Source organism: Panthera tigris, chromosome F3 (genome assembly GCF_018350195.1).
Source record: "Panthera tigris isolate Pti1 chromosome F3, P.tigris_Pti1_mat1.1, whole genome shotgun sequence".
Classification (NCBI taxonomy): Eukaryota; Metazoa; Chordata; class Mammalia; order Carnivora; family Felidae; genus Panthera; species Panthera tigris.
The window spans coordinates 8,450,395-8,473,006 of record NC_056678.1 but is presented as its reverse complement, the minus strand read 5'-3'; the positions used below and the strand labels follow the sequence as shown (position 1 = coordinate 8,473,006).

The following is a 22,612-nucleotide window of genomic DNA, read 5'->3' as shown; positions in this document are numbered from 1 at the left end:
CTTACATGTTTTCATGTCTCTTTCACGTTTACAAAATGAAACACCCAGACGGGTCTTCCCTCCCTCGGAGGGCTGTGGGGGAGGTAAATGAGATAATGAGCACAGAAGCACTTTATGAACGATAAGTACCCCTGCTCTTTACAATTATTGTCACTCAGTGCTAAATTTGTAGGTTTCAGGCTTCCCCTTTCAAACTAGGAGAGATTTTACTGCAACATATAATGTTACAGACTACACAGTGTTTCACTATAACATTGAAAGGAATGGTGTTAAATATCGAAAGCAAATAATTCCACCTATTGGTTCATTTTCAACTAGAGACAAGCTTTATACGAGTAGAATATATTTAAAAGAACCATCACATGATTACAGTTTCAACAGTAGTGGTTAGCCCTTCAGTGATCAGAGCAGCTGGGTTCTGGCAGTGGAGAAGGCTGCCGGGTCCCTGAAGAGGTGTGGTGGCAGGTGCCTGGTGGGGGATGCGGAGCTTGGCTGCCCTGCCTGGCACCTGGGCATGTTACTTATAACCTCCACGCCCGACTCCTCTCAGAACCTGAGAACTTTTCTCCTGAGGTAGCTATGCTATTGGCAGGAGTTAATACATACAAAGTGCTTGTTTGGCATCACTGTAAGTGCTCAGGAAGTATTGGCTGTTACAATTATGGACAAATAGTGTGAAAACAGAAATGGATTGCCTCGTATAAATATGAAAGCTTTTCTCCACCTCTTTTTCTCCCTGGTGCCTTCTAATTTTTTAGCTTTATTTCCTCAAAAATAGAGTAAGATGATACGTAAAGAAGAACATGAGAAGGAAAATAATGAACTTCATAGTGAAATGGTTCAGGATTATGTGAAATAAGTGAGGCGGCATTTTCCTATTTCCGGAGACATCACACCCATACATGCATGCATGTGAGCACACACACTCATTCACACGTTTATAGATGAACACGTGCGTACTCACAAACATGCAGACACATCTGTTTCTTACAAAAACCATGCAACTGGAGAGAAAAATTGCTTAAAAACTGATTTTTTTAAGATTTGATACACCAAGAATAAACAGCATTTTGAAAGTTGCATGTTTTACAAATAGGGTGACACATTCTGTGAACAACATAATTGGTAGGGTAGGTCACAGGAATAGTTTATTAAAAGGTAGTCATTAATAATGCAAAATATCTCAGAATAGGTTAATCCATAATTTAGGCTCAATGTAAAGTACAATAAACACAGTTAAGGATTTTCACGATGCTCTCTAGAGGGGTTGGTAATATAGACTGTAAATGTCATTAATAAAAATTCCTGCCAAAAGGCTGAATTTTAAAAATTCAGAAGATATTTATAAGGGTTAAGGAACTTTTAAAGATGATAAAAGAAATTGAAACACATGCTTTCCGCTAAAGATAGAGGTAGAGAAATAGAAGAGGAACACCACGGGTGTTCTGTGCTCTGCTCACCAATTTCCTGAGGGCACTTAATTCCTCCCATCTGGAAAAAAAGTCCCGGTTGGAAAAAGCCTCTTTGAACTCTTCAGATGAAAGAGAGTCTGAAATGACCGTGACTAACAGTTTTAGTGATCTAATTTACTTTTCCCCCTTTTCACGTCTGTTCCTTCTGGGCAGCCATTTTCTGTACTTTTCCCAAGACCACATGACCATGCGAAAGATATCAGGTCATTAATATGCTTCAAATACTTACCTTGGCCTTGAAAGCAATTACCATGCCCTAAGGGAAGATGAGTCTGATCGGGTTCATTATAGCTCTGCAAGGACTAAGTCTATGATTCTCAACCAACACAGTACAGAGCATAAGATTCATGCAATAGATACTTAACCCAGTAAAAGAGGAAGCACACTGGGTAGAATGCTCCTAAGTCTCTCAGGAACCTGAGAGACAACTTTCAAATGAAACAGTATTTCTCTTTTCCAATTCAAGCTGTGTTCATATTGACCTATTTAGCATTCCTTTGGACTACTCTTGACATTGCTGTTAGTATTATTTTGCATTCCCAGTTTTGATACCCAGTGTTGCTCCGAATAACTAAAGAATGTAAGGCAGTCTGCAAACAGGGAAAAACCATCAGTACAGTGTGAGACTCTACAGGCACAGTCAACAGGCTTTAATGACAAGCCACAGAAGCACACACTGTGCCCGAAGCAAATAGTGAATTCTTCCCCAGAGCTAGGTTTTTAGGGGAAAGGAGGAAATGCACGGAAGGTATAAATGACAAGAGAGAGGAAACTGTGGAGACAATGTGTTGTTTTAAAGCCAAAATTCTCCATTTTAATTGTAGTGTCAACTAATTTTCATTATTCTCTTCCTTTGTTCATAGATGAGAGTCCAGACCAGCACCACTGTTAGGGTGAGTACATTTTATAAACTCCCAGTGCAGTCAGATTTGGGGCTGAGGGCATGGATCCTCAATAACTAATCACAAGCTCTATGCAGTGCCAAGTAGGCCCTAAGAAGATGTTTTCGTATCGTATGTCTATTGACTAGGACCAAAGCTAGACCTTGAGCAACAGCAGAGGACCCTCACCTTGCTTCCTGAAGTTAAATTTATTTCAGAGAAGTGTTCAGAGACATCAGTCCCTGGAAGCTTCCATTTAAAAGCCTCACCAAAGTTTTTCCGGGCAGCTGCTATTGAGGAATGTAAAACCTGGACACAATCCAAGCTGTGAGAACAACAGGGAAATGGCCAAGGGATATAATTTGAAAATATTGTATTGGAAACTCGAAAATAGCATTGAAAACTTTAGTGCAACTTATAATTTATTTAATCCATATCTCTAAGTGGAAAGTGACCTTGTGGCGGTTGTAAAGCTATGATGAGCTGGTTTCAGAGTCGCACGATGGCTTTATGAGAGATGGGGACATGTCTGCCTTTCACCCTGCTTATAAGCACTGAATGCCCTGAACTACACAGGATGGAGCCATGCCGCCTGGCAGAGGAGCCTTTGCTTCTTAAGCTGAAACAGCTGTTGGAATCCCTAACGCACGTCTGGAAAGCAGGCAGCAGTGTCCAGCACAAGTAGGCACTCATAAGTGGGAGCTGTTGTGCTGGCTTTGTCCTGTGTCTTTGACATGACAGATCCCACCTGTGCCAACTTGGTGACTTTAGGCAACACAAGACAAACTCATTGGACTCAACTTAGTTATTGACCAGATGATCACTAAGCTCTTTGCTGGCTAAAAATTGTATGCATGGGGACAGGATCAGAGAACTGGCTTAACTTGGGCTCCCCATGTCCCCATGAAAAGGTGTTCTCACGAAAGTAAAGAGTGCTCACAGATGCCTGCTCTGTGGGTGGCTCTGTGCATCCAGGGAGCTGCAACAGGCATGAGCTCATCATTCTCGCGCTGATGGTGCTGGAAAACTCAAGAGTCAAGTGTGAAAGATGAGAGCCTCTCTTCCAGACATCAAAGCAGAGATGTTGCAAGGCTCCCCTGCAAATACTGGGGCAAAGTGAGGCTTAAAATGGAACTAACATACTCTTTAGTAACCATCACCAAGTGATAGACTAAAACATATTATGTCCTCCTCCCCCAATTCTGTGTTTTTCTACCAGGACACCTCCTGGATCACAGGATGTGATTACCTCTCACAGCTGAAAAGAATTGTTGCCACTACAGAAAGGACCATCATTGTCTGGGATTATAAAGCTCAAGGCAGTGGCCAGGTACTGTGCCCAGAAAAATACTCCTGGTACTGAGGTTGTCTTTTCCATCCTGGTAGGATATGAGCTATCCACTTCCTCTACTGAATGTCAGTTTCCTCATACATAAAATGAGGCAGTTTAACTAATCAAGTTCATCATTAAACAAGTTCAGCATTAATATTCTGTGAGTCTAATTAAAAAGGAACATTCTTTTCATTTAGTGCGTATTTAATTTGGTGAACAAAATAAATAATTTTGTCTTCTTTTGTTTTTAAGAGAGAGAGAGAAGCTGATTCCTTTCTTCTTTATACCCTTCTCTGAATTCAAGTATTAGCTTTTTGATTATGCTCGTGTTATCAGGTTCATAGCCCTTCTTTCCAGTGCAGCTTCATTTGGTAAGAAAATTACTAAAAATGAAGTGACCAATTCTGGTAAAACATCTAAGGGGAAGATGTCAATATTATCCCTTCAGTGCACTGAAATGTTACCATTTAAGCAGTTTGCAATATTTATTGAGCATTTGCAGACATATAGAAGTAATGAACACATTCCCTGCACTCAAACAAAACTCAGTCTTGAAGGATCTCATGAAAAAACATAATATGTAATACAATGGTGCAACAAATTATGCATTTAAAAAAAAAAACAAAAAAACACAACGGCCATAAGAGTTTGGGGAGAGGCAAGATTGTAAAAAATGCCCTCAGGAAGCAGGATCCTTTGAAGGATAATGAGGATTAAGAAATAATTAGCCTTCCTCTGTGCCTTACTTGTCCCTAGGCTCAGTGGAAAACTAAACTTCTCATTCTTGTCCCCATAACCAGCTAGTGATGCCAGGATGACTTTAAAGAAGATAGGTTCTTGCTTCATGTACTTTATTATGTGATGTGTTAGGTCTCATGTTCTGCAGTTTGATTGCAACGTCTTCTCTGTCCAGTTCTGTCCAGTTTTCACTCCTGTTTTCCACCCCATAGAAGCTTCCAGATCCTTGAGAGCATCTTCTTCCACTCTCTGTCCCCTTGCCTCCTTCTCTGCCTTCTTGTCTGCACCACCTGGATGGAGCATCTGGGCTAAAGCCATCCCCACCTTCCATTTTCCTAAATCCTTTGAAACTCTAGTACTGATAGATGTGACAGCCTTTCTCTGCTTCTTCACGGTGGCTAATACCTCCTGGAGAAAAATACGAAGCCACACTGTTTGGCATCACTACAATTCAGGGTCCGCAGACTCATCTGAAGACTCACTGGCTTCTGTCAACCTCTTTCTTGCCCTTGACAAATCACTTTCCCATCCCTGTCAATATTCCAAAGGCCATTATTGTCCTCAAGCTCTGTCCCTTTCAGCAGATGGACTTGCCCCTATTTTCCTGAGGAATCTGAGTCTATGAGGCTTAACCTCTTGTAAATTCTAGCTCTCCCACCTACAGCTTTAATGAGGACATTCTACTACCTTTCTTTCTTCCTTCCTCTCTCTGGGGGCAAATATCCCATCCCCTCCACCCTCGTCCAGGACAAGGCTCTTTCCTTTCTATCTTTTTGACATTCAATTCTCCTTCTTAACCATTCCTTTCAACCACCTCTGAATCTTTCTGTCAACCAGTTCATATCCCAGATCACAGGTCACCTTCCCTGACTATGGGACCTACAGTGGCTTCTCCAGTCACTATCACAGCACCCTGCTTTATTTCCTCAGTGCACTGCCCATGATCTTAAGTGATCTGCTTCTTTATACCTGTATTCCTGCACTAGAATGGTAGCTCCACAGAGTCAGAAACTTGTCTTGTTCATCCCCACATGGCCCATGCCTACAATAGCTCTTGGCACATTGTAGTTGCTCAATAAATATTTGTTGACTGACTGAATGAAGCTCTAAATATATTCAAGTCTCACACATTCTAAATAAAATAAAACAAAACAGATGTTTTAATAGTTTTTTTTTCCCCTCTCTCATAGGTAGAGAGTGAATTCTGAGAGAGCACTCGATATATAGCCCAGTGAACCCAATCCAATAGCCCAGAGTCAGCTTGATAAATGCTTGCTGACTATTTCTGGATGAACTTGGCTGTTAGGATATGTTTTTCATGATAACTCCTTGGAAAATAATCGGGGTGTTAATACTTGATTTTCCTATTTACCATCCAGTTTTATGTCCCTGGTCTTGTAACACCTCAACCTTGTTACTTCCCATAAATTTGCCATACAAATTCAAGAGAGGGACAGGCCCAGTAACACCACAGAAAATCTCATTACATATTGAGTCAAAGGCGCCTCACCCTTTTCCCTACGAACCCCCCAAAAGCACAGTGATGGGGTCATGGTGAATGGTCATTAACTTTTACTTGGTTAACTTTGGACATTTTTTTTTCAATTTTCTTGAACACCGTGGGAGTATCTAAAATGAGAGACATCAGAAAGTAAAACTTGTATCAAATAATAGGGCAATAGCTAATATGTGGATAGTAGAGCAATGTAATAACTTATTAAAAGCATTCTTCTGTTCCTAGGAAAACTATTTTGTCATAAAGCCTGTGGATCACTGCCTCCTTTGTGTGTGCGTAGTGTCTCTGCCCGACCAGGTCTGCCGAGATGACATCCTCTTGGGGGATGATGGTGGTTTCGTAAACAAATTCACAGTAAATAGTGATGACTTTGGACTGAAGCAGGCAAAAGCCAAAAAAAAATTACAAAACCAAGTCTTAGACTCAAAGAACTTTAAAAGGTAAGGGTAGTACATGGGCAGCTCAATTGTTTTAATATAGACTGTGTTCAAGTATTTATATAGTGAGCACAATGTGCTAGACCTACCGTGGTAGAGATCTAAAATGCCAAGCTGAACAAGAAATGCCTCTTACATCAAAGAACTTGCAGTGTAATCGGGAAGAGAAACGAGAAAATTAGCCCCTGAAATTTCAATTAACAATAAAACCTATAGGTAATTGAATAAACGAAAGAGTTAAGTGAAAAAATTAGATCATGAAAAAACTATAAAAGACATATATGACTGTTTACTAGCACTTGAATGAAGAAGAGTATAAACATGAAAGCAGTGAATGTAAAATTCGAAGAAAAAATTGGATATTTGACAAAATCAAAATTTCTGGACATCAAGAGATAACATTTTAAAATAAGCTAGCATAAATATTTATAAATCAATATGACAAATAATGGGTTAATACTCTTTAATAGATGTTGGAGCTTTATTAAAAAACAATAATTCCCTGAGAAAAATGGTCAAAGACTATGACCAGATAATTCACACTCAGGCACTCACAGTACAAATACTCAGTAAACATTTCAAAATGGTCATCAGGCAAAAATACTAACAATTATGTCCAAGTGATGAGATTATAGGTGATTTTTATTGTCTTTATAATTGTGCTGTCTTTGAAGTTTTTAGAGTAAAGCATATATTACTTTTATTAGCAGCGAAACAAATTTTGTATTAAATATATCCTCTCTCTTAATCAAAAAAGTACAACTTAAAATAAGATACAATTTCTCACTTATAAAATTGGAAGAGATTAAAAATGGGGGAGATTTTATGGATGGGCATTCTCCCACACTATTGGTGGTAGAAAGTATGAGTTAGATCCCTTTCTGGAGGGAAACTTGAGCACACACATCAAGTGTCTGCATAAACCTTTACACATTAGGACCCAGGATGTACATGTGTTTAAAAATAAAAGTATGGTTATCACAGCATTATTCCCAACAGTAAAGTATCTAGTGTCCAACAATGGAGGAATGATTAACTTAAATGATTAAGTCAGTTCAATACTGTATAAATGTGTAAAAGCTCTAATACAGTTTCTACCAGTATATATTTACATATCTTATAAATATGTCCATATAAATATAATACATTTATATGTAAAATATATTTTTTTGTCAGACTCCTGTTTTTTGTCAGATATTTAAAGTATCAAGAGCATTCAGTAAATCATAGTATAATCATAGTAGGGAATGCCATGCACTCCCATTAAATAATGTTTTGAAAAATATTTAATAACATGGAAAATGTAAAGAATATAACATTAGGTAAAAAAAATTAATTTTTCTATGTACATATGAATTCAGTTTTATAAAAAAATACATAGATGTGTTGTATATTTCTATTTAGGAAAATATTGAATGTAAATATCTCAGTATATTAATAATGATTCTATGGGGGACTTTGAAGAGGTGATTTTTATTTTCCTCTTTATGTTTTTCTACTTTCTAAATTATGCAATGAAAATTTTTCTTTTCTTTTTTTGAGAGAGAAAGAGGGCACAAGTTAGTGACGGGCAGAGAGAGAGAGAGAGAGAGACACTGAGAGAGAAGTGGGGCTTACCTGAAGCGGGACTCGAGCTCACCTATGTGGAACTCAAACTCAGGACCTGTGAGATCATGACGTGAGCCAAAGTCAGATGCTTAGCAACTGAGCCACCCAGGCACCTGCAAAATTTTCTTTCAGAATAAGAAAAAAAATACTTTTAAAAATACAGGGTTATATTTTGTCGTTAATGTAACAAATATTTTATCCCAGAGTTAGAATATGCAATTTAAATCTCAAACTATTACAATTAGCCAATTTCTAAAAAAAAAAAAAAAAAAAAAGAAAAGAAAAGAAAAGAAAACAATTAGCCAATTTCTGAAATCTTGATAATGACACAATAATTAACTATCTGGCTCCATTTTCCATTCTTCATATTACTTAGTTGCACCAAAGTATTAGAATCTGATGGGGAATTCCTAATATGTGATGTGCTACTGTATACACTATCAAGAATTTCATTCCACAAGAAAGTCGGGATAGAAGGAACATACTTAAAAATCATAAAAGCCATTTATGAAAAGCCCACAGCTAATATCATCCTCAATGGGGAAAAACTGAGAGCTTTCCCCCTGAGATCAGGAACGTGACAGGGATGTCCACTCTCCCCACTGTTGTTTAACATAGTGTTGGAAGTGCTAACATCAGCAATCAGACAACAAAAGGAAATCAATGGCATCCAAATTGGCAAAGATGAAGTCAAGCTTTCACGTTTTGCAGATGACATGATAATATACATGGAGAACCCAACAAACTCCACCAAAAGTCTGCTAAAACTGATACATGAATTCAGCAAAGTCGCAGGATACAAAATCAATATACAGAAATCAGTTGTATTCTTATACACTAATAATGAAGCAACAGAAAGACAAATAAAGAAACTGATCCCATTCACAATTGCACCAAGAAGCATAAAATACCTAGGAATAAACCTAACCAAAGATGTACAAGATCTGTATGCTGAAAACTATAGAAAGCTTATGAAGGAAATTGAAGAAGATACAAAAAAATGGAAAAACATTCCGTGCTCATGGGTTGGAAGAATAAACATTGTTAAAATGTCAATATTACCCAAAGCTATCTACACAATCAATGCAATCCCAAACAAAATTGCACCAGCATTCTTCTTGAAGCTAGAACAAGCGATCCTAAAATTCGTATGGAACCACAAAAGGCCCCGAGTAGCCAAAGTAATTTTGAAGAAGACCAAAGCAGGAGGCATCACAATCCCAGACTTTAGCCTCTACTACAAAGCTGTCATCATCAAGACACCATGGTATTGGCACAAAAACAGACACATAGACCAATGGAATAGAATAGAAACCCCAGAACTAGGAACCACAAAAGTATGGCCAACTAATCTTTGACAAAGCAGGAAAGAATATCCAATGGAAAAAAGACAGTCTCTTTAACAAATGATGCTGGGAGAACTGGACAGCAACATGCAGAAGAATGAAACTAGACCACTCTCTCACACCATTCACAAAAATAAACTCAAAATGGATAAAGGACCTGAATGTGAGACAGGAAACCATCAAAACACTAGAGGAAAAAGCAGGAAAAGACCTCTCTGACCTCAGCCACAGCAATTTCTTACATGGCACATCCCCAAAGGCAAGGGAATTAAAAACAAAAATGAACTATTGGGACCTTATCAAGATAAAAAGCTTCTGTACAGCAAAGGAAACAATCAACAAAACTAAAAGGCAACCAACGGAATGGGAAAAGATATTTGCAAATGACATATCGGACAAAGGGCTAGTATCCAAAATCTATAAAGAGCTCACCAAGCTCCACACCCAAAAAACAAATAATCCAGTGAAGATATGGGCAGAAAACATGAATAGACACTTCTCTAAAGAAGACATCCGGATGGCCAACAGGCACATGAAAAGATGCTCAACGTCACTCCTCATCAGGGAAATACAAATCAAAACCACACTCAGATATCACCTCATGCCAGTCAGAGTGGCCAAAATGAACAAATCAGGAGACTATAGATGCTGGCGAGGATGTGGAGAAACAGGAACCCTCTTGCACTGTTGGTGGTAATGCAAACTGGTGCAGCCGCTCTGGAAAACAGTGTGGAGGTTCCTCAGAAAATTAAAAATAGACCTACCCTATGACCCAGCAGTAGCACTGCTAGGAATTTACCCAAGGGATACAGGAGTGCTGATGCATAGGGGCACTTGTACCCCAATGTTTATAGCAGCACTCTCAACAATAGCCAAATTGTGGAAAAAGCCTAAATGTCCATCAACTGTTGAATGGATAAAGAAATTGTGGTTTATATACACAATGGAGTACTACGTGGCAATGAGAAAGAATGAAATATGGCCCTTTGTAGCAACGTGGATGGAACTGGAGAGTGTGATGCTAAGTGAAATGAGCCATACAGAGAAAGACAGATACCATATGGTTTCACTCTTATGTGGATCCTGAGAAACGTAACAGAAACCCATGGGGGAGGGGAAGGAAAAAAAATAAAAGAGGTTAGAGTGGGAGAGAGCCAAAGCATAAGAGACTCTTAAAAACTGAGAACAAACTGAGGGTTGATGGGGGGTGGGAGGGAGGGGAGGGTGGGTGATGGGTATTGAAGGGCATCTTTTGGGATGAGCACTGGGTGTTGTATGGAAGCCAATTTGACAATAAATTTCATATATTAAAAAAAAGAATTTCATTCCCATTATAATAGGTTCTTGGAGTAGAAGCTGAGACATAAATTTTCTTTCTCTGAGATGTGTGTCACCTGTCAGAATATTACATGGCCTCTTTTACATTCCTGTTTCCATTAGCTGAATGTTAGAAATTTGAGGAATCTGGGTACAGTTAAATAAATGCTAATTCACATTGGTTCTTTTGGGTGATTATTTACATGTAGATGATTTACTCATGTAGATGATCATAATGTACGTTATTTAAATTATTAAGACTGACATGTATAGATAAGCTGAGTGTGGAGGCATATTCTTACACCAAACAGATTCTTAAACCCAACAGAATGAAAAGGATTAGGGCCAAAGGGGTAATTAAATTCTGGAGCCATCATAATGTTTTCCTGCAGTTGATATCCACATAATACATTTATATCAGATGGGTGGTGGGGGTGGGGGTGTGGATAGGAAATACTGGTATGCAAAATGTTGTGCAAATTAAAGAAAAAAGTAGCCAGCACCCAGAGTCCAAAATTAAATGCAATCCAGTATGGAAAAAAGAAAGCTCTCTATTCTGTTTAATCTCATATTGTCAAACATCCCTGCCTTGAGTTATAAACACATCCATTCCTCAACTAGAATCTAAGGAGCTTGGGAACAAGGATTTTGCCTTAGTCATCCTTATGTCCTTTTGACTGGGATACAGTAAGTGCTCAATAAGTGTTCATGAATGAGGAAACAAGTACACTGTAATATTTGAGTAAAGATAACACCAGGAAGATGGCTTCTTCCAGTTGAGGTAAGAATTTTGTCATAAAAATTTTGGCCCGTAATGCTAAGCCTCTCACTGAAGTGTCCGGTGAACTGATGAGCAACACTTTGGCAAGGCTGTCGCAGCTTCAGCTTCACCAGTGACTGGGACTCCAAATTTCTCAGTTTTCCAGTTCTGAAAGTGTTCATGGAAAATATGAAAGTGCATTGACTCACCTAAAACAATATGAAGCACAGTCCTTTTGGATGACTAGAATTTATCAGTAAAGTAAGGGTAATAGTGCCCACATTGAACAAGGATTCTTCTAGAGTATTCCTTTAATTCTGAATCTACAGCTCAAAATTTGATGATAAACTTTTATTTTTCCTTTAAATACGCCATATGATAAAAATTTAGTTAAACAGTTAAAAGTGGTATAATGCATAGGATGGTCTTATAATTGCAGGCTTTACCACAGTTCAGAGTTTTGACTTGGTTAAAATCAAAATGAAATGCTTAATAGAATCTCAACATAATGTCTCTGTGTGTCTAACATAACACCTCCTTTTTTTTCTTTTAATTCCCAGTGTTAAAAGGAAGCTGCATAATGACTGGGTTATGAAAATTAGATACATTGCAGCCCTAAGTTGCTTTGGGTCCTGCTCCTTAGACAGTGTTCATTCATTGGTTTTGGAATCCTTGAAGAGACTTGAGGATAATTTGTAAGTACAATAGTTTGTATACATGAACATTCTGTGACTTTCAGACCTTTTACAAGTAATAAGCCCATGACAGCATGGAGCTTTTTTAGAAAACATCAGATCTTAATGATTTCATTTGTTTGACAAGATTAGATTTTTAAGAGGAAATTGAAATCACTCATGCAAATCTGAATATGATGTGTCCTTCTCACAACAATTTTGCTCATTTGTTGTTTATTGACACAATGTATTGGAATAAATCAATGCAGGTATATCTATATTTTCCCAGTATAGTTCGGTGGGTAAAACTTTACACTGTGAGGGGCACCTGGGTGGCTCAGGTTTAGCATCCGACTTCAGCTCAGGTCATGATCTCACAGTCCATGATTTCGAGCCCCACGTTGGGCTCTCTGCTGACAGCTCAGAGCCTGGAGCCTGCTTAGGATTCTGTGTCTCCCTCTCTCTCTGCCCCTCCCCCACTCACACTCTGTCTCTTTCATCCTCAAAAATAAATAAACATTTAAAAAAAATTTTTAAGCCTTTACACTTTGAAAATCATTCTTACAGGTCAATTGGCTAGCCTGTGAATATCTATAGCACAAACATCATGTTCCATGTGTAATAAATACATGAAATGGCTTTCTTATAGACAGGTGAATTTGAATAGTATGTAGCTTTATTTTTTATCTCGTTAAATGTTCATTAATAACTATTAATATGTAATAACATTATAACTATATAGTACCTATGTGGGTTTTTTAAGTTTGTTTATTTATTGTGAGAGAGAACGTACATGCGAGTGGGGGAGGAGCAAAGAGAGAGGGAGGGAGGGACTCCCCGGCGGGCTCCACAATGTCAGCGAGGAGCCTGACCCAGGACTTGATCTCAGGAACCATGCGGTCATGACCTGAGCCAAAATCGAGAGTCACACATTTAACCAACTGAGCCACCCAGGTGCCCCACTATACTACTTATGTGTTAATTCCATTAATATATGCTAACTGTAAAGCAGACACTATATTTTATTTTTTTTTATTTTTTTTATTTTTTTTTTAAATTTTTTAATATATGAAATTTACTGTCAAATTGGTTTCCATACAACACCCAGTGCTCATCCCAAAAGGTGCCCTCCTCAATACCCATCACCCACCCTGCCCTCCCTCCCACCCCCCATCAACCCTCAGTTTGTTCTCAGTTTTTAACAGTCTCTTATGCTTTGGCTCTCTCCCACTCTAACCTCTTTTTTTTTTTTTCCTTCCCCTCCCCCATGGGTTTCTGTTAAGTTTCTCAGGATCCACATAAGAGTGAAACCATATGGTATCTGTCTTTCTCTGTATGGCTTATTTCACTTAGCATCACACTCTCCAGTTCCATCCACGTTGCTACAAAAGGCCATATTTCATTTTTTCTCATTGCCACGTAGTATTCCATTGTGTATATAAACCACAATTTCTTTATCCACTCATCAGTTGATGGACATTTAGGCTCTTTCCACAATTTGGCTATTGTTGAGAGTGCTGCTATAAACATTGGGGTACAAGTGCCCCTATGCATCAGTACTCCTGTATCCCTTGGGTAAATTCCTAGCAGTGCTATTGCTGGGTCATAGGGTAGGTCTATTTTTAATTTTCTGAGGAACCTCCACACTGCTTTCCAGAGTGGCTGCACCAGTTTGCATTCCCACCAACAGTGCAAGAGGGTTCCCGTTTCTCCACATCCTCTCCAGCATCTATAGTCTCCTGATTTGTTCATTTTGGCCACTCTGACTGGAGTGAGGTGATATCTGAGTGTGGTTTTGATTTGTATTTCCCTGATAAGGAGCGACGTTGAGCATCTTTTCATGTGCCTGTTGGCCATCCGGATGTCTTCTTTAGAGAAGTGTCTATTCATGTTTTCTGCCCATTTCTTCACTGGATTATTTGTTTTTTTGGGTGTGGAGTTTGGTGAGCTCTTTATAGATTTTGGATACTAGCCCTTTGTCCGATATGTCATTTGCAAATATCTTTTCCCATTCTGTTGGTTGCCTTTTAGTTTTGTTGGTTGTTTCCTTTGCTGTGCAGAAGCTTTTTATCTTCATAAGGTCCCAGTAATTCACTTTTGCTTTTAATTCCCTTGCCTTTGGGGATGTGCTGAGTAAGAGATTGCTACGGCTGAGGTCAGAGAGGTCTTTTCCAAGCAGACACTATATTTTAATTTTCAGTTTTAAAATGCATTGAGTTATATGCTACAACACGGATAAACCTCAAAAACATTATGCTAAGTGACAGAAGCCAGACACAAAAGACTGCATTTTGAATGATTCCATTTATATCAAATGTCCAGAAAAAGCAAATTTATAGAGGCAGGAAGTAGATCAGTGGATGCCAGGAAGTGGCAGTGAAAGCAGGGATCCCAAGTGGGCACAAGGAATATTTTTGGAGTATTGAAAATGTTCTAAAACTTATTTTGGTGATTGTTATACAGCTGTATAAATTCACTAAAAACAATTGAACCTACACATGGGTGAATTTTATGTTATATAAGGTATACTTTAACAAAACTGTCTTTAAAAATACATAGACACTTCTAGCTTCCAGTCTGGCACATAAAAAGTTTGGAAGTCATCACTCAGCCCTAACAACAGGTAAAATAAGTAAGTAAATAAATAAATAAATAAACCAAAAAATCAACAATTCTTCTTAAATCCATCAAAGAAGTGAAGTCACAGATCAAACTGCTGTCCCCAAATTTAGAGAGACAAGCAGGTATTTACTAAGAATCACAACTTACCAGAGCAGAAATCCACAAGCAGATACCTCTAGGAAACCAACATACTGTGATAGGAAAACATAAATCCCTAGGGGCTCAACATAGACAAGTCTAAGAGTTAAAAACTCCAGGGACCCAGCTATAGGGGTTCCCATACTTTTGTGCATTTTATTTCTGGGGCCAGTTTCTCACAGTGAATATTGGACAAAAATCCTCTCCTGCTTCTGGCAAGGGAAGAGGAAAATGCACCACATTCTGTTCTTTTTAACAAGTTCCCTTCAGCAAAACTACCGTACCAGAGCCTAAACTATTGAGGTTTTATCAGAGAAACTGATAGATATCAGAGAAATGATCTGATCAGGGAGATCAGAAGGGAGAAGGGAAATATACACCTCTAGCTTACTCTAGCTTTCCACAATGAAGAAGGGACATACCCAAACCTAGCCCACTCCAGCCATCCTGACCTACCTAAGGGGGAGGAGGGCTGCAGAACATTTGTGAAGTCTGCAGTTTAGAGGACAGTCTTACTAAAAGACTGAAATCTAATCAAAGGACTGTAGACCACTTCCCTTTCACCCCACCCACCTTACAACCACATTACTAAAGGATTATTTGCAGCAATTCCTTTTTTTTACACAATACATTCAGTCCTACTATCAAGAAAAACAAATTACAAGGCATACTAAAATGCAAAAACACAGTTTTAAGAGATAGAGCAAGCATCAAACCAAACTCAGATATAGGTGGGATGTTGGAATCAGCAGACCAGGAATGTAAAATAACTATGAGTAATATGTTAAGGGCTCTCATGGATAAAGTGGACACCATGCAAAAAAAAGATTGGGAATGTAAACAGAGAGATAGAAATTTTAATAAAGAGTCAAAAAAAGGGGTGCCTGGGTGGCTCAGTTGCTTAAGCGTCTGACTTCAGCCTAGGTCATGATCTCATGGTTCGTGGGATCAGGCCCCACATCAGGCTTCGTGCTGACAGCTCAGAGCCTGGAGCCTGCCGCAGAATGGGTCTCCCTCTCTCTGTGCCCCTCCCCCGCTCTCACTATGTCTCTTTCTCTCTCAAAAATAAACATTAAAATTTTTTTAAAAAATAAAAAAGAAATGCTAGAAATCAAAAACACTGTAATAGAAATAAAGAATGCCTTTGACTGGAACAGTAGACTGACTACTTGAGGAAAGAATCTCTGAACTTGAGAATATGTCAATAGACACTTCAAAAATGATAAAACAAGGGACATCTGGATGGCTTAGTCGGTTAAGTGTCTGACTTCAGCTCAGGTCATGATCTTGCAGCTCACAAGTTCAAGCCCTGCGTTGGGCTCTGTGCTGACAACTCAGAGCCTGGAGCCTGCTTCAGATTCTCTGTCTCCCTCTCTGTCTGCCCCTCCCTCACTCTCTCTCTCTCTCTCTCTCAAAACTGAATGAAAACGTTTTTAAAAATTAACAAATGGTAAAACAAGGATAAGAGGTCTGAAAAAAAAAAAAGGAATAGAATATCCAAGAACTGTGGAACAACTACGAGAGTTGTAGCATATGCATATGGGAATTCTAGGGAAATGAAGAGAAAAATGAAAAGAAGAAATATTTGAAGGAATGACTGAGAATTTCCCCAAATTAATGTCAGATACCAAACCACATATATAATAAGCTCAGAGAACACCAAGCATGATAAATGCCAAAATAGCAACAACAACAACAAAAACACTGAGGCATATCATATTCAAATGCTAGAAAATCAAAGATAAAAAATTGTGAAAGAAATCAGATGGAAAAAAGCACCTCATTTTTAGAGGAGGAAAGGTAAGACTTACATCCAACTTCTCCTCAAAAAAACCATGCAGGCAAGATGAAAGTGCAGTAAAATATCTGAAGAGTTGAAACGAAAATATACCAACGCAGAATTATTTTTTCTGCAAAAGTATCCTTTCAAAGTGAAAGATAAATAAAAACATTTTCAGACAAACAAAAATTGAGTGAATTTGTTGCCAATGGACCTGACTTGCAAGAAATGTAAAAAGAAGTTCTTCAGAGATGAGAAAAATAATGTATGTAAGAAATCAAGACCTACATAAAGAAAGGAAGATCATTACAGAAGGAATAAGTGAAGGTAAGAATAAAAACATTTATTTTTACTCTTAATTTATCTAACAGATAACAGTTTGTTCACAACAATGGCAACAATGTATTGAGATATATACAAATATATATGATCAAGGTATCTATAACAGCACTGACAGGAAAATTTATAGCATTAGATACATATATTAGAAAAGAAAGATCTAAAACTAATACTCTAAGTTTCCCTTAGGAAACTAGACAAAAATAGAAACTGTCCAAAGTAAGCAGAGAAAAAAAATAAAAATTACAACTGAAATCAATGAAATTAAAAAACAGGAAATCAATAGAGAAAGTCAATAAAACCAAAACCTGGTTTTTTGAAAAGATCAATAAAATTGATAAGCCTCTAGCCAGGATAACTAAGAAAAGAGAAGACACAAATTGCTACTATCAGAAGTAAAGAAAATAACATGACTACAGATCCTATAGACATTAAAAAAATAAAGGAATATTATGACCAACTCTCTGCCCACAAATTTGATAATCTAGATAAAAATGGACCAATTCCTTGAAAGATATAATTGGTCAAAATTCACACCAGAAGGTAAATAATCTGAATAGGCCTATAATTTGTTAATGAAAATGAATTAATAATAAAACATTCTAAAAGAAAAAGCATCAGGCCCATGTAGGTTTAATGGTGAATTCTACTGTACATTTAAGGAAGAAATTATACCAATTCTCTACAATCTCCTCCAGATAATAGAAGCAGAGAAATACTTTCAGACTTGTTCAGTGAGGCCAGTTGTACCCTAATACCAAAACCAGACACAGGCATTACAAAGAAAACTACAGACCAGTGTCTCCCAGGAGTATAGATGCAAAAATCCTTGACAAAATATTAGCAAATTGAACTTAATAAGATATAAAAAGAAATATACACCATGACCAGGTATGCAAGGCTGATTCAACATTTGAAAATTATTTAATATATCCATCATATCAACAGGCTAAGAAGAAAAATCAATTATCACATCAATAGATACAAAAAAGCATTTGAAAAAAATCTATTCATGTAAAAACTCTAAATCAAGACACAGACCTTGTATTTCTCTCTCTCTCTCTCTCTCTCTCTCTCTCTCTCTCTCACACACACACACACACACACACACACATCTCAAAATGGACCAAAGATGTAAATATAAAACCCAAACCTATAAAACTCCTAGATGAAAATCTAAATAATCTTAGTTTTGGCTGTGACTTTGTAGATTCAACACCAAAGGCATAATCCATGAAAGGAATGAATGATAAGCTGGGCTTCATTAAAATTAAAAACTTATGCTCTTCAAAAGACACTGCCAAGAGAACAAAAAGACAAACCATAGACTGGGAGAAAATATTTGCAAAAGGCATATCTGATAGAGGACTCTTAGACCAAGAACTCTTAAAACTCAAGAATAAGAAAACAAACAAATTTTAAAAATGGGCAAAAGATCTAGACAGATACTTCACCAAAGGAGGTATACAGATGGAAATAAGCACATGAAAAGATGTTCCACATTATATGTCATTAGAAAAATGCAGATTGAAGCCACAATGAATATGGCAAATCCACAGCTAATACCATACTCAGTAAAAGCTCAAAGTTTTTCCTCTAAGATCAGGAACAAAGATGCCCACTTTTGCATCTTCAACATAGTATTTGAAATCCTAGCCAGAGCAAGAAACAAGAAAAAGAAATGCCTTTTAGGCATTCAAATTGGAAAGAAAGTAAAACTGTCACTATTTCCAGATGACATGATATTATATATAGAAAGTCCTAAAGACTCCACCAAAGAGCTGTTAGAACTAATAAATTAATTCAGTAAACTATGGGATACAAAATCAATATACAAAAATCAGATGTGTTTTTATAAAATAATAATTAACTATTGGAAAGAGTAATAAGAAAATAATCCCATTTACAATTGAATCAAAAACAATGCAATACCTATGAATAAATTTAACCGAGGAGATGAAAGATTGAACGCTGTAAGACATTAATGAAAGAAATTAAAGAAGATACAGATAAATGGAAAGATATTCCATGCTCATGGATTGTTAGAATTAATATCATCACAATACCCATACTACCCATAGCAATCTGCAGGTTCAACGTAATCCATATCAAAATTCCAGTGGCATTTTTTCCCCACAGAAATAAAGCAAGCATTCCAATATTTGTGTGGCACCCCAAAAGGCCCCAAGTAGGTGAATCAATCTTGAGAAAGAGTAACAAAGCTGGAGGCATTATGCTCCCTGATTTCAAATTGTATTGCAAAGCTATAATAATTAAAACAGTATAGCATAGGTCTAAAAACAGACACACAGATCAGTGGAACAGAATAGAAAGCCCAGAAATAATCCCACACAAATATGATCAATTAATTGTGGCAAAGAAGCCAAGAATGCGCTATGGGAAAGACCGTCTCTTCAATAAATGGTATTGGGAAAACTGGACAGCCACATGCAAAAGAATAAAATTGGACCCCCATCTCACACCATACACAAAAATGAACTCAAAATGGATTAAAGGCCTGAATGTGAGAACTGAAGCCATAAAACTCATAGAGTAAATGTAATGTAAGTAATGTAAGACATTAATCTTGGCTGTGATGTTTTAAATCTGACACCAAAAGCAAAAGCAACAAAGGCAAAAGTAAACAAGTGAGACTATATCAACCTAAAAAGCTTCTGCGCAGCAGGGAAGCCCTAAGAAAAATGAAAAACCACCTACTGAGTGGAAGAAAATATTTGCAAATCATATAACTGATAAGGGGCTAATATCTAAATATTGTAAATATTTATACTTATATAAAAATATTTAATTTAATTTATTTATATACTTTATTTACATATTATATATTTATATATGTTTTATATATAAAGAACTCATACAACTCAAGAGCAAAAAACAATCCAATTTAAAAATAGGCAGAAGATCTGAATAGAAATTTTTTTTCAAAGGAGACATACAGATGACCAACAGGTACATGAAGAGGTGCTCCACATTACTAGTCATCAGAGAAATGCATATCAAAACCACAATGAGATATCACCTCACACCTGTTGGGATGGCTAAAGTCAAAATTATAAGAAACACCAAATGTTCGTGAAGATGTAGGGAAAAGGGAACCTTGGTGCATTATTGGTAGGAATGTAACTTGGTGCGGTCACTATGAAAAACAATACAGAAGTTCCTCAAATTAAACTAGAATTAATTTAATTTAATTTAATTAATCAAAATTAAAATTAATTTAGATTAATTTAGTTAATTAATTATAAATTAAAAATTAAATTAAAATTTAAATTAAAAATTAATTTATTAATTAATTAAAATTAATTTTAATTAATTAAAAATTAAAAATAGAACTACCATACGATGCAGTAATTCCACTTCTGGGTATTTATCCAAAGAATACAAAACGCTAATTCAAAAAGATAATATGCACCACTATGTTTCTTATAGCATTATTTACAGTAACCAAAATATGGAAACAAAGTAACGGTCCATCGATGGATAAATGGATATGAAAATTGGTACATAAATACAATAGAATATTATTCAGCCATAAAAAGAATGAAACCTTGCCATTTGTGATAATTTGGATGAACCTGGAGAGTTATACTAAGTGAAATAAGCCAGAAAGAGGAAGACAAATACTGGATGGTATCACTTACATGTGGGATCCCCCCCAAAAGTCAAACTCACAAAAACAAAGAGTAGAAAAGTGGTTGCCAGGGGCTGGGTTGGGGGAAATAGGGAAAAGTTAGAAAAATGTATAAACTTGCAGTTACAAATGAATAAGATCTGAGGATGTATTGGCGACTATCATTAATAACACTATATTGTATAACTGAAATTTGCTGAAAGTAGGACTTAAATGTTCTAGAAAGAAAAAAAAAGGAAGGAAGGAAGGAAGGGAAAGAAGGAAAGAAGGAAAGAAGGAAGGGAGAAAAGAAAGAGGAAGGAAGAGGAGAAGAAAAGAGAATGGAAGGGAATAGAAGGGAAGGGAAGGGAGAGAAGGGAAGAGAAGAGATGAGAGAAGGAAGGAAAGAAAGAAAACAAAGAAAAATACTCAAAGTGATGGTTATGTTAGTTAACTGGATGGGGAGGAATCCTTTCACAATGTATATACATATCAGATCAAAAAAAAAAAAACCTGAAAAGATAAAAACAAAACAAAAGACTAAGGGTCAAAACTTAAAACAATAAAAATCTCTTCTTGATAATTTAATTCCCTTCTTTAAAACTCATTGTAATCATTTTTTATGAATTTCAGCTCTTCTATGTAAAGAACAAGAGATTGAGTCTTACCTATAGGACTTGGGCTTTCCCCCTTTTACATTAGGGTTAAACTAAAATACATACTAGAAAAAATAATGAATAGTGTTTCCCTAACAAAACACAAATGGTAACTTCCAGGTCCTTCCTATTGAGTTTTTTAACGAAATTCACAAAAAGTGAGAGAAAAAGATAGCCTCTACACATACAGGGCTAGAATTTTAATTTAAGAAACAGACTAACAAAATTAGAAATGTTATGGAAGAAGAGAATATCACATCTCTGAAATGACTGACTACCCTCCATTTTCTTGAAAGTTGTAATCTTCATGAAAGAAACATATTTTCCCATCATCCAGAAAAAGATAAAAAATATTTATCTTGATGTATAATATATTGCACTGAGAAATGAATTAAAAACTTTTCACAGAACATTAAAAATAGTTTCATTTCTTAACACCAGATCTGATTCCATAAATATCATTTCTATGGCATAATTAATTTTCACTTAGTTTCTGTAACATAATTAACTACTAGTGATTAGACTCTGACGTTTTAAGGGAGTGCATTTCTGAAACATTTAATTAAGAATAGATGCAACTTAATTTCTAATTGATTTTGTATTGTGTTGGCAATTCATGATACATTTATAACCATAAAGAAGCATTTGTGAAAGCACATGAAATATAATATGCCCTGTATCCTTATAGTACATGTATATTCTACTTCAACATCCAGAGAAATGATTTTCATTTCCAAGATACACAAATCTACACACATGATTTTACCCACACAAATATTTCCAGTACATTCACCAGGGTAATTCTAACCATCAATATGGCGACCAGAAAGCTATACAGGCCATGTAGTTCAGCCTTGAATCCAGAAGTGTATCAGTAATTCAACAAATATTTACTAAGTCACTATGTGGTAAGCACTGTGGACAATACAAATATGTTTAAGTCGTGATCCCTGCCTTTAAATGCTTAAAATCTAGGTAAGATGACAAGAAATACATAGAATCAGTGCCATGCTGGAGTCAGCTCATATCAGTTTATGAGAGCTGATTGCTAAGATTTCAGGAATTTGGCAAATTTCTTAAACACTGCCATCATTTAAAATTTATATAAGCTCAGAATTCCAGTATATTAAAACCAAAAGCAATAAATACTCCAAGCTCATCACTTTTTATTTTACTACATTTTACTATTATGTATATCCTCAAGGATTTTATGTCCTTAAGAACATGAGAATACTATATAATGGTGTATAACTGTGTATCTTTTCCAGACTCCAAGTTCAGAGATGTCACATTACTCATTTGAAATTGACCACCATAGGAATATTTATACAATGAAAAACAGCAAATGTTATAAACAAATGCCC

The 22,612-nt window shown here is 36.6% G+C and overlaps 1 protein-coding gene across 3 annotated transcripts in view; it reads left to right on the top strand.

Annotated features, from left to right (window-relative positions):
• The window catches only part of WDR64 (WD repeat domain 64), a 142,606-nt gene that overhangs the window by 20,514 nt on the left and 99,480 nt on the right, over window positions 1-22,612 (top strand). For all 3 annotated transcript variants that reach the window (XM_042976752.1, XM_042976753.1, XM_042976754.1), the window contains 4 exons: window positions 2,336-2,365; window positions 3,573-3,683; window positions 6,166-6,380; window positions 11,969-12,103. In XM_042976752.1, coding sequence (XP_042832686.1) covers window positions 2,336-2,365; window positions 3,573-3,683; window positions 6,166-6,380; window positions 11,969-12,103 — 491 coding nt within the window. The remainder of the gene's footprint in view (window positions 1-2,335; window positions 2,366-3,572; window positions 3,684-6,165; window positions 6,381-11,968; window positions 12,104-22,612) is intronic.